The following is a 13,234-nucleotide window of genomic DNA, read 5'->3' on the forward strand; positions in this document are numbered from 1 at the left end:
TGCTTTCCGGGTCGGATCTTCTTCACGCCATCCCAGGAGCTGGGTCGCAACCTCCACACGCTGTTACGTGTGCAGATCAGTCAGCTGTTTGGGAGCCTATCGTGCGCAGACTTTCCTGTACCCAATCCAATCCTTAGTCTTATATACCGGGTCAAAAGTTTACTGAAATTAATATTAGGGAACAAATAGTTGGACAGGAAAGTTCATTTATTACCATCTCTTATTTGTCATCTATAAATTTATTGAAGAGATATGTTTTCAGGGTTTTTCTAAAACATGTCAAAGAGGAAAGAAGTCTGATTTCTGAAGGAAGATCATTCCAGATTTTCACCATGGTAAATACAGCCAGGAAAATGAGGGACATCCCTCTCCTTCAGAATCACAGAGCTCTGGAATAACCTTTCTGTCCCACTTCGGAATCTGGGCACCCTCCAACTTTTCCGAAAACTTGGCTATTCTCAAAAATGTAATATTTCCTCCTCTTTGTTATACTAAGTCCCTCTAAACTTTCTCTATACTGTCCTGTAACCCTCATTGGAGTTCCTTCTCTACACCATTTCCTGTAAACCGTGCTGAGCTCTACGATTGTGAAGATGATGCGATATACAAAGTTAAGATTTAGTTTAGTTAGTTTAGTTTAGTGGGAAAGTCTACCTAAAGTCTGAATCCCTCTAGCCCAGTGGTCTCAAACTCAAACCCTTTGCAGGGCCACATTTGGGATTTGTAGGTACTTGGAGGGCCTCAGAAAAAATAGTTTATGTCTTATTAAAGAAAGGACAATTTTGCATGAGATAAAACTCTTTATAGTTTATAAATCTTTCCTTTTGGCTAAGTCTTAATCATAATATTGTCATTTATAGCTAAATAAATATATGATCAAGAAAATGTTTTATTTTACTTTTGTGATTATGATGAGCATACTGAGGGCCTCAAAATAGCACCTGGTGGGCCGCATGTGGCCCCCGGGCCGCGAGTTTGAGACCGTCTAGTAGAAGGGAAAACTAGTTTAAATTTATGTATGCTTCTAGTAGAAAGAGGTCGATGAGAGTTGAAAGAAAGGGGAAATAATGGAGCAAAGACCCCTTATAGACTCTTAAATACTACATTGGCACATTTGAACTGAATCCTCCAATATACCAGGAGCCAATGCAACGCCCTCAGTAATGGGGGTAACTGATCGTATCTGTTCTTACCAAAGATCAATTTGTTCTGAATCGGCTGTAAATCTCTTTAAGTTATGGCAAATGCAGATCCGTAGCCGATATCCAAATTTGCAGCCAATCGAGACACCGCTATCCGTCGGCCTTCTCTAATCAAGGCGTCTATACCCCGTCAATGTGCTCTTGATTGCGCAGTGTTGACGGGCGACCAGACCAGAATGATCTTCATCGGTTACACCTGTTTTTCCCGCTTTAAATCTTTTTACACACTCATAAACCTCTTGTGCTTTGTCCGTACCGAGTCAATATTCCACGGTGAATTTCTACAGGTTTCTCTCCCTCTGCCCAAAGAAAGCGCGCGACTGAACGTTGCTCTTTGATGGTGCAAGCTTGTAATGGAGCGTCCGTGTTTCTGACCTCGTGGCTGCCACACCACTAAAGGCCGAGAGCTGCACTGTGCATGGATGAACAATCCAACAGGCAATGTGTGCTTACATATGTTGCATTTCACTAGCTCTGTTCCGATTATCACGCAATTTAAAAATTGCCTTTAATTTTTGATTCGTCCTCATACTTTTATCTCTGCCTGCTTTACACGTCTTTCTTCTAGTAACAGAACAAACACACTTTACTGTATTAAGCAAGATAAAAGCATGACACAAACACTGCGTTCCTCTGGTTTTCTCAGCTGGGTGTTACCACTCAATGTCTGAAATCTTTTGTATGCCATAATATAGAGCATTTTGCAAAGGTGGGGAATTAGGGCAATAGAAAAATAAACAGAAGCCGATGTAATCTTCTCAAAGAAGGAGGTCAAAGTCTTTCTTAACTTGCTGAGGCATCAGCTACTATTAGGCAGAGAATCACAGACCACGCTAATCCAGAGCCTCTCTCTCATGTATGTCTTCATCGCCTTTATTACAAAGGCGAGATTAAGGTAATGCGAGTATCATTTGTCTCAAAGCTTTACAGTTAAAAGTCATTAGGCTTTTCATTTTAAAAATGCACTTGTATTCTTTATTCTTCTGTTATCTGCTTTGAACCACTGTTAGTGGAATACAAGACCTACATTTGATTTTGTGCACTTGGGAAGGGAAAGGCTACAAGAATCAGCTTCTGAAGGAGCAATCGTAACATGGCATTGTGGAGTATTGTGTTCAATTTTGGAGACCGTATCTGGCGAAGGACGTAAGAAGACTTGAGGCGGTCCAGAGGAGGGCGACGAAAATGATAGGAGGCTTGCGCCAGAAGACGTATGAGGAGAGACTGGAAGCCCTGAATATGTATACCCTAGAGCAGGGGTGTCCAATGTCGGTCCTCGAGGGCCGCAATCCAGTCGGGTTTTCTGGATTTCCCCAATGAATATGCATGAGATCTATTAGCATACAATGAAAGCAGTGCATGCAAATAGACCTCATGTATATTCATTGGGGAAATCCTGAAAATCCGACTGGACTGCGGCCCTCGAGAACCGACATTGGACACCTCTGCCCTAGAGGAAAGGAGAGACAGGGGAGATATGATTCAGACGTTCAAATACTTGAAGGGTATTAACGTAGAATAAAATCTTTTCCAGAGAAAGGAAAATGGTAAAACCAGAGGACATAATTTGAGGTTGAGGGGTGGTAGATTCAAAGGCAATGTTAGGAAATTCTACTTTACGGAGAGGGTGGTGGATGCCTGGAATGCGCTCCCGAGAGAGGTGGTGGAGAGTAAAACTGTGACTGAGTTCAAAGAAGCGTGGGATGAACACAGAAGATTTAGAATCAGAAAATAATATTAAATATTGAACTAAGGCCAGTACTGGGCAGACTTGCACGGTCTGTGTCTGTATATGGCCGTTTGGTGGAGGATGGGCTGGGGAGGGCTTCAATGGCTGGGAGGGTGTAGATGGGCTGAAGTAAGTCTTAACAGAGATTTCAGCAGTTGGAACCCAAGCACAGTACCGGGTAGAGCTTTGGATTCTTGCCCAGAAATAGCTAAGAAGAAAAAATTAAAAAATTTAAATTGAATCAGGTTGGGCAGACTGGATGGACCATTCGGGTCTTTATCTGCCGTCATCTACTATGTTACTATGTTACTATAGCTGTGGTAAAAACTAGGCTTGGTGTACACCCTTAGGTGGGTCTTTCTTGACTACTTAGGCCGGGTTTTGAAAAGCCATCTGGACGCCCGGACATGTCCTCTAAAAAGAGGACATGTCTGGCCTGGGTAAATCCAGACGTCTGGTAATCCTAGTAAAAGCACCCCATAGTAAATGATGGTAGATAAAGACCCTAGGTCTGTCTTTAGGGGCTTTTGCTGCTGCATGCAACTTACCATGCCTTTTTTTAAAACTTTGCTTTGATTCCATGTCCTAAGCCTGGGTTTAAAATTCGGCACAGACCTATGTTTCGACTGAATGGCCTTCTTCGGGTGGTTGGACAAGCCTGGAAATATTGCTCAGTGAAATCAAATGAAGCCGCAATTAAACTAAACGAAACCTTAAGTTTGTCTACCGCATCATCTCCATAAAGATAGAGCTCGGCACGGTTTATAGGTAAATTCAATAAATGAGGGAAGGACATAATAAGAAATTAGAGGTTATGAAGAGGATAGCTAGCTTTACATTTTCAATAGATAGCTTTACGTTTTGGAGAAAAGCCAGGTTTTCAGATGCTTTCGGAATAATTGGAATGAGCTTAGGTTCCGCAGCGGGGCAGGGAGGTTGTTCCAAAGCTCAGTGAATTTGAAGAAAAGGGATTTCCCTAATTTGCCTGTACACATGACGTCTTTTAACGAGGGGAAAGATAGTTTGAGTATGTGGGTGGATCTGGTAGTGTCGGGTCTCGAAGCATTCCAGGATAGTGAGATTAGGGGAGGAAGAATGCCATGTACTTAATGCCAAGAGTTGTACTTAAGTCGAGCGTTTGTAACTCAGGGGCTGCTTGTGCCTGACTCACATAAAAAGATTTGCCTTACTAGGACAGACCGAAGGTCTCTCAAGCCCAGTATCCTTTTTCCAACACTGGTCAACCCAGGTCACAAGATCCCAAGGTGTAGCAACATTCTAGAGCTGATATTGTGATGTCATAATGGCCACATTCCACCAATGCCTAAGAGCCAGCCTCATCAGTGATGTCACAATGGCTTGATTATTCCTATACTGGCAGTCCCCAGGTTAAGAACGAGTTATGTTTTTAAGGCTGTTCTTAAGTCAGATTTGTATGTAACTCAGAACTGGTAGATTTTAAGATTCTTGCTGCTTACCCAGGCTGCTCCCAGCTGACTAAAGAGTCAACCGTCCCTACCAGTATTCCCTCTAAGGTACAGCATGTTCTTAATGTGGCCAGGCATCATTCCTGAATCTGCTACAGGAGAAGTGTAGGAGTCTAGGCCACTGGAAATGCTGCTCAGTTAAATCAAATGAAACAGCAACTATGTTCTTAAGTAGGAGTTGGACCTCTGTAACTACTACTACTACTATTAATTACTTCTAGAGTGCTACCAGACGTGTATGCAGCACTGTACAGAGTCATAAAGGAGACAGTCCCTGCTCCAAAGAGCTTACAATCTAAACAGATTAACAGGATGCCAGGATGGGGATACAGTTAGGGGGGATGGATAATCTGCTGACTAGGGTAGTGAGCAGTAGGGAGTAGGGTTATGGATTGAAGGCTACATCAAAAAGGTGGGTTTTCAACAAGGGAAGGGGCTTGACGGACGAGCTCAGGTAGCTTATTCCAGGCATAAGGGACAGCTAGATGGTCAGTAATAGGTGTCTGAACTGTACGTATGTATCAGAATTCATCTGGTGATGTCATAATGGCTCATTCCACCAACGCCTAAAAGCCAAACCCATCAGTGATGTCGCAATGGCCTGACCGTCCCATACTTGGCTCACGTAAAAACAGCCAAACTGGGACAGAGCAAAGGTATCTGGAACTCGGGGGGCTGCCTGTATTAGCCACATAATGCCTTGTTTGTGTTTTGCAGAATCTACGCGTTCGCTGTACAGGTGGAACAGAGTTCTATACAAGGTCTACCAAGAAGTTTAAGGGAGCCTTGGCACAGAAGTTCATGTTTGTGGATGGAGATCGTGCCGTTTGTGGTGCATACAGGTATCTTTTCTTCTCCTGCAGAAAACGCATACGGGCAGTATACGGACCGTAGAGCCAAGGCCCGATTCTACAGTAATTTCAATAGCATATGTTTTCTTGGTAACTGAAATAAGTTGCTTCAATTGAGCTATATTGGGTTCTGTATTTGTGGAAACCTCCCCCCCCAAGTATCCCCTCCCCCACCACTATTTGACCTGTCAAGAAGTAGCAGGGATAGATGCAGAAATAATGTAGTCATTATTGTGGGTGAATTGCTACAAACTGAACCCCAAAAATTTAGGGGAGGGGGTAAACGCCAACTGTTGCCAGCCAAATTACAGCCACAGGCACTCAGAAGTTGGGCAGATATGGCGGAGAGTCAGCATCATATCTGCAAGGCTAACTAGGCCAACTTATGACTCCTGTTTACACGGTCTAGCTTGCCCTGGACCCTGGCTTGGAATATCACCAGTAGGGCCACCTGTCAACTGGCCAGTTAGAGCCAATATTTAGCAGTAGTGCCCAGTTAAAGTGGCACCGAATATCGACCGACAGCTCAGTGGGGATGAGCCAGGCAGAAGCCTCTCCTGCCTGGCTAACCTTTTTTGACCATCGGGCCCCTTGTCATAATCTGTCAGGTGGTGCACCAAATAGATTAAAATCACGGAGGTCAGGAGTGGCCTAGAGGTAGTGCTGTGGGATTGATTCTCAGCGCTGCTCCTTGTGACCTTGGGTAAGTCACTTAATCCTCCTTTGCACCAGGAACAAAATAAGTACCTGTATATACGTAAACCGCTTTGAATGTCTAACCACAAAAAGGTGGAATACAAATCCCATCACCCCCCCCCCACACACACACACACACACACTTCATGGTGCTGCAACCCTGCTGTATGCTATTCCTGGTATACTGCTTGGCTACCAGACATTTCATTTAACCAGAAGTTTAAATAAAAAGCAAGAAATGACAACATATGGCCAAAACAGGGTGTTTTCCCTTAGCAAAATAAAACCTATTTGGTTGCCGAAAAAGGACCGGTTGCCATCTGACTGTTCCCCTTCCCAAGGCTGGTAACGGAATCCTATCATTGCCAGCTCTAAGAAGTTAATGAAGACCCTTTTCCCGCTGTCCCTGGAAGTGACCAGAACTCAAAAGTGATGCCTGGTGGATCTCCAGGAACTTTATTGCTTCCGCCGTAATTTACTGCCAAACCAAAACTATAGTGATAAGCAAAACTGAGGTTTGTTTGTGCCACTGGGGGAGGGGGGATTTTGCAGGGGAGAGAAATTAGGAAAATAAACCAAGGTTGGACAGATGAATGAGAGACGAGGAGGGATGAGGGTAGTTGAGGTAGAGGCAAGCAGGACGCTCAAGGCTGGCCAATGGGTGGGTTATGACTGAAAGGCTTTTCCTTGCTAAGCTTGCTTCTCCTTTGTTCATAGTTTTACGTGGTCCGCAGCAAGGACAGACCGAAATGTCATCACGGTTCTCACGGGCCAAGTGGTGGAGGCATTCGATAAGCAATTTCAGGAACTCTACCTCAATTCCAAAGGAGTCAGCTTGAAGACGGTAACCGTTGAGGATGAGCCCAAAACAGAGCCCGTTTTCCAAACCATCATTATACCAGCAGCACCTGCTCCAGATGTTGCTAAGAAGTTAATTAACCCTAAATATGCTCTAGTGAAAACAAAAAGTGCTAGTGACCAGGGCACAGACAATAAAGGTGGCTCAAAAGAGGGGAGCAAGGCCCCAGATGATAAGAATTGCAAAGACAAGCAGCAATCTGATGTCAAGGAAGAAGTGCTTTCAAACATTCACCCGGCACTCCAAAACATGGAAAAAATCAACATGTTTGACTATTTGCCCACTTGGGTGGAGCCCGAACCAGAACCCAGTGAAGTCCTGGGCTACATTAACATTGTTAACCCAAATATAAAGAATGCAAAGCTTTCACAAATGAGCAGAATCAAAATCTGTGACACAGCACAGGCAATGGCTCAACACATGATGATAATGCAAAACAAACAGGTAAGACAAACAGAAAAGACTCAAGATAATATGAAGGCCCCACCAAGACCTACCGGTGGCACAAAAAAACCAAAGACGAAGAAAGCTCGAGAGTCCTCCAAACTGAAAACTTCACAGGCTCAAGAGAGCCCCAGACCTGAAGCACCTGAGGTTCAAGAGAGCCCCAAACCAAAAACTCCAGAAAGCCCAGCTGGACCCTTTTCTCTCTTAGCCGGTGGTCAACACCTCAAAAAAACTGAAAATGAGGCTCGAGATACCTCAAAGAATGGGGATGGCAATCAGCCACCAGTCCCAAAGCCAAGAACAGTCCCCGTTGCAGACCTGATTCTTAAAAATAACGCAATTAACGAAAGCCAGTCCAAAATAATGAACGAAGATGACAATAAAACGCCAATGGTAAATGGACTTCACAAAGTACCCATGAAACCCAAGTCACCAAAGGAATCAAAACCAAGCAACGTTCCATGTACCCAGAATGGTATTGTGGAAAATGGCAAAGAGGAGGAGGAAGAAGAGGAGGAGGAGGAGGAGGATGAGGAAGAGGATGAAAATGAAAAAGAAGAGTACGTTTCCCTGAGTGACCAAGACAGAGACAGCTTCTCCGATTGCTCCAGCAGTACAAATCACTACAAGTCAAATGCTTCGTCCGTGTCAGAGGAGTACTACGACTTACATGACCACTATAGGCCCAGTCTAATCCAAAGGAGGCACTCGGAGTGGCTACCCAATGGGGAATCCAATCCCTTGATGAGAAAAATGAGCGAAGGCCACATCAGCAGAGGCACCTTTATCAGCCCGCTGCAGATCTCCCAATCAATGCAGGAGATTCGGCAAGAGGATGAGCACTCGACACGGAAAAACAAAGCTCTGGAAGAGGGGATCAAGCGTGCTATGGAGAAAACTCAGAAGCATAAAGCTACCATGAATGAAATCAAGAGACTATACTCCATTGAAACTGCCAAGGTATGACCAAGGTTCTTCATACAGTAAATACAGTTGCATCTTGTTCAGTCTAGCTCAGGGGTAGGCAATTCCAGTCCTCGAGAGCCAGAGCCAGGTCAGGTTTTCAGGATATGAATATGTATGAGATGGATTTGCATGCACTGCCTCCTTGAGATGCAAATCTCTCTCATGCATATTTATGGTGGATATCCTGAAAACCTGACCTGCCTGTGGCTCTGGAGGACCGGAATTGCCTACCCCTGGTCTAGCTCAAAGTATACCTGCTTTTAGTCAGATCTAAGGTCAGGTGTCTTCAGGAGAGGGTAGGATGAGGTTCCACAGGTAAATCTCTACCTGCTCTTTCTAGCAAAAGCCTGAACCCAGAAATAGCTGGTGTAAAGTCCACATACACCTCAATAAAAATTTATGAACTGAAAAAAAAACTAACTAAATTGAAAGGATATTTTTAAAATTAACAACCTCCTTTACGAACACGTAGCGTGAGTTTTTAGCGCCAGCAGCTGCGGTAACTGCTGCTGGCGCTAAAACCCGCGCTACATTCTATGTTTCTATGTTTCTACATGTTCGTAAAGGAGGGGGTAAGTTTCTTAAATGTGTGTCTTATAAGATCAAATGAAGGAAAATTACAAGACAAAGAAAAACGTCAAAATGAATTCTAAAATAAATCCATATGATAGTAACATAGGGCCAGATTCACTAAAGATAGCGATTCAATCGCTGTTGGCTGATTTCTGCCCAATTTTGAAACAGCAATTGATTCACTATCTTTGCTGCATGCAAATGATTTGCACGCAAACTCCCCGACTCAATCGAGTCGGGGCAGCCCTGATAGTAGTGACAGGAGAAGCTGCCTCCTTGTCAGGGCTTCTGCCAGGTTTTGTTTTTGTTTTTAATGGCAGAAATATTTTGCAAAATATCTTGCCAATAAAAAAAAGATGGAAAAAAAAAAAGCCTCCCCCCCCCGGACAGCGCCCCCAACCCAAAAAAAACAGCTGCTACACCCGAGGCTGACCTCCCCACCTGCACAGATATGGCCGTCGGGATCCCCCCCCTGAACTTACTGACGCTGCCTCCCTATCCATCCGTGCAAATATGGCAGGAGAGATGCCAACTCTCTCCTGCCATGGAAACCCCACCACCACCATTGAACCCTGCCCCCCTCCTCCCCTCCCCGTACCTTTAAATGTTGGGAGCAGGAGGGGGGGGGAGTCAGGTGCTTTACAGATGGCAGGAGGGAGAGGGAACCCTTCTGCCATAGAGACGGGCATCAGCATGGGGGGGAGGGCATCGGCGCGGGGGGGGGGTGTGCGTGTTAAAACCACAAAAGGGCATTGCCAGCCCATGGTTTTAAAGGGCAGGAGAGTCGGTAAGAAGTGAAACGACTGGTCCTCAGCAGCTCAGTCAGTCTTCCTTCTGTTTAGTGAATCGCTGCCTTCCTACTTTGCAAGCCGTTTCCCCTCATTTGCATGCGCGGGTCGGAGGGGAAATCAAGTCGCAAAGGGGTCGGAAACCGATTACACGATCGGTTTGCTTCGTGAATCTAGCCCTATGATCTGAAAAGAAAAGTCTGAAGTCCACATATCGAGGGGGGGGGAGGGGTTTTTACTTAAGGAAAATTCGAGAACAAACCCCTCACGCACCAGATCACGTACATTACCTTACAGAGCCATCCAATATTCCTTCTCTCCTTCTAGTCCAACATTATTCCTCCTCCTCATTTCTATAGTGTTATAAACTTCTATTCTGCAGACACCTCTCAGACCACTGAGGTTTACAAAGCAAACACTGAACACAATAATAGTTCAGGAAATACAAAATAAAAGCTGATTCCCAGTATGAGAACATAAGAATAGCCTTATTGGGTCAGACCAACGGTCCACCAAGCCCAGTAGCCCATTCTCACGGTTCATAGACAACCCCGCGAAAGACAAAGGCGCGCGCCGACAACTGAGCGCAAGACGGAGGCGTGCGCCAAATAAAATTACAGTTTTTAGGGGCTCCGATGGGGGTTTTTGTTGGGGAGCCCCCCCAGTTTACTTAATAGAGATCGCGCCGGCGTTATGGGGGGTTTGGGGGGTTGTAACCCTCCACATTTTACTGTAAACTTAACTTTTTCCCTAAAAACAGGGAAAAAGTGAAGTTTTCAGTAAAATGTGGGGGGTTACAACCCCACAACACCCCCCACAACACCCCCACAACGTGGCGCGATATCTATTAAGTAAAGTGGGGGGATTCCCCCCACGCCCCCCCGTCGGAGCCCTAAAAACAGTAATTTTGTGCGGCGCGCACCTCCACGCTGCGCTCAATTGTCTGCACGCACCTTTGTCCCGGCGCGCTTTTGACCTGACACCCATTCTCACAGTGGCCAATCCAGGGCAAGCAGAGGCTTCCCCCATGTCTTAATAAAACACTATGGACTTTTTCTCCAGAAATTTGTTCAAACCTTTCTTAAAACCAGCTACGCTATCCTCTTTTACCACAATCTCTGGCAATGCGTTCCAGAGCTTAACTATTCTCTGAGTGAAAAAATATTTCCTCCTACTGGTTTTAAAAGTATTTCCCTGTAACTTCATCGAGTGTCCCCAAGTCTTTATAATTTTTGACGGAGTGAAAAATTGATCCACTTGTACCCGTTCTACTCCACTCAGGATTTTGTGGACTTCAATCCTATCTCCCCCCAGACGTCTCTTTTCCAAGCTGAAGAGTCCTAACCGTTTTAGTCTTTCCTCATACGGGAGGAGTTCCATCCCCTTTACCATCTTGGTTGCTCTTCTTTGAACCTTTTCTAGCACCACTGTATCTTTCTTGAGATAAGGAGACAGAATTGAACGCAGTACTCCAGGTGAGGTCGCACCATGGAGCGATACAGAGGCATTACAATATCTTTAGTCTTGTTAACCATCCCTTTTAAATTAACTAGCTGATGCCCCGGCGTTGCACGGGTATTTAATTATAGCAATAACACTGTAAATGGATTCAAATAAAGATACTTTATAGTGGTGAATGAAATTATTTTTTTACAGCTTTATAAAAAGTACAATATTCAAATTAGAATGTGAAATATTTGACAAAATGAATACAATACAACTAACGCAAAACTTGATTATAAACAACAATTTTAGTTTCACCTCCTGGAGCAAGAACATATAAATTCTTGGGTGAACCCACCCTTGAGCAAGCAACATAGAGTTGACCATGGGAAAAACAGGGGGATCTTAAATCCACTCCACAGTATGTAATAGTCTGTCCCTGTGATTTGTTGATTGTGATAGAGAATGCAAGTCTCACTGGAATTTGCAATCTCTTAAACTGAAAAGGAAGATCTGTTGGAATAAGTGGCATCCAAAAGTTTCAGTATTGATTTAAACAACTCAATATGTGGAAACTCAGGTTGAAAAGAAACTCCATGCAGTTTTTTCCCGGTTCAGAATGGAACCTGTGTGCCTAGTTCAGCATATATGAGTACTCATGTAATGTAATAACATTATGAACAGGGGTGCATGAAGGAAACAGTTACAAACATAGTTAGAACATACAAACTCTATATGTATGGTGTCCGTGGTAGAATAGAAACGATGTCCCTAGTGGTTATAGTGTCATAGAAAGTGTTTTATAGTTGGAATTACTGTGAGAATGGCAGCTTTTTACATTTTTTCCATTGACATGAATGGGTGAAATCTGATTTTCTGTTTGTAGCTCTGCCCACGTGTGCAGGTGGGCTGCGAGACCCCCAGAACATATCACCCCAGGTAGTGAGGGATCTGCATACCAAGTTTCGTTCAAATCGGTCAAGCCGTTTTTGCGTGATCGCGGCACATACACACACACACACACACATACATACATACACACATACATACCTCCGATTTTATATATATATAGATTCCTAGCATCACTTACCTTCCAATTTAACAAATTATAGAAATAGAGTCTAGCATCCTTCTAAACTCTAGATAATTTTTTATTTGATCTCACCAGTAGTGGAAAGGAATTCCACATGGAGACAGTTTGATAAGAGAAAGAGGACTTTACTGATTCAATCATTTTCATAGAAGGGTGATAATAATAAACCACACAATGTGTTCAAGACAGACAAACAGGACAAATAAAAGGCTTAGGAAATTATTTATTGTGGAAATGGTTAAAACAACATGAATATTGAGCAGGTGAGTAAGGGGTTAAGATTTTAAAGCAGCCTCAAAAAAGATTGAGTTTAGCCTGGATTTGTCTTGTCTTGAATAGATTGTAAGCTCTGTGGAGCAGGGACTCTCTCTTACGTATGCCTAGTAGTGCTTCAGCCATGATTGAGTAGCAGCATGTCTGCCTGACCTCACTGTCTCTTTATTTCTTTTTCTGTACCATTTTTCTGAACAAAGATCTTTCACAATGGTTTACACATATAGTAAGTCTACTCCAGGGTAAAGTACAGGGAGCTGATGGTGGAGGAGGACGGTAGAGATAAGAGCGACTTGCGAGATGAATGGAGTTGCCAGGGAGGTTGAGTAGAGAGAGATGAGAGATACTGAGGAGTGGCAATACTTGAAAATAAGACACTGTCTCAAATTAATTTGGGGCCCAAAAAAGGCACTAGGTCTTTTTGTTTTCATGTACAATGATCATCTCTCCCTTCCTCTCCTCCACCACAATTCTTCCTATTTCCTTTCTCTCCCCCACATGTGTAGCATCTTTCTTCCCCTCTCACCCATCCCCCTGTGCAGCAGAACCCTTGCAGCTTCTATCCCTCACAACCCCCCCTCCAACAGCTGCAGCGCACCCCCCCCCTTGTTGACCCTTCCATCTCTCCCTCTGACCATGAAACCGAAATACCTTGTCACCGCAGCATCGCAACAATCTAGACAGGCTGCTTCACGGCCTTTTCCTGCCTGGGCGTTCCGTGTGCCGCGTTGCTGATGACATCAGCCCTCTAAAAAGAGGACACATCTGGGTAAACCCAGGCGTCTGATAACCCTACTCCTTGTGCTTCTCCACCAGTCCAAAGGCTG

The 13,234-nt window shown here is 44.3% G+C and overlaps 2 protein-coding genes across 3 annotated transcripts in view; one reads left to right on the forward strand and one right to left on the reverse strand.

Annotated features, from left to right (window-relative positions):
- Positions 1 to 13,234, reverse strand: part of SLC5A10 (solute carrier family 5 member 10) — a 175,465-nt gene that overhangs the window by 111,297 nt on the left and 50,934 nt on the right. The gene's annotated exons all lie outside the window — the stretch shown is intronic.
- FAM83G (family with sequence similarity 83 member G) overlaps positions 1 to 13,234 on the forward strand; it is a 76,692-nt gene that overhangs the window by 56,759 nt on the left and 6,699 nt on the right. The window contains exons 3-4 of the mRNA XM_033963145.1: positions 5,136 to 5,260; positions 6,683 to 8,231. Coding sequence (XP_033819036.1) covers positions 5,136 to 5,260; positions 6,683 to 8,231 — 1,674 coding nt within the window. The remainder of the gene's footprint in view (positions 1 to 5,135; positions 5,261 to 6,682; positions 8,232 to 13,234) is intronic.

Source organism: Geotrypetes seraphini, chromosome 11 (assembly GCF_902459505.1).
Source record: "Geotrypetes seraphini chromosome 11, aGeoSer1.1, whole genome shotgun sequence".
In the NCBI taxonomy this organism is placed as follows: domain Eukaryota; kingdom Metazoa; phylum Chordata; class Amphibia; order Gymnophiona; family Dermophiidae; genus Geotrypetes; species Geotrypetes seraphini.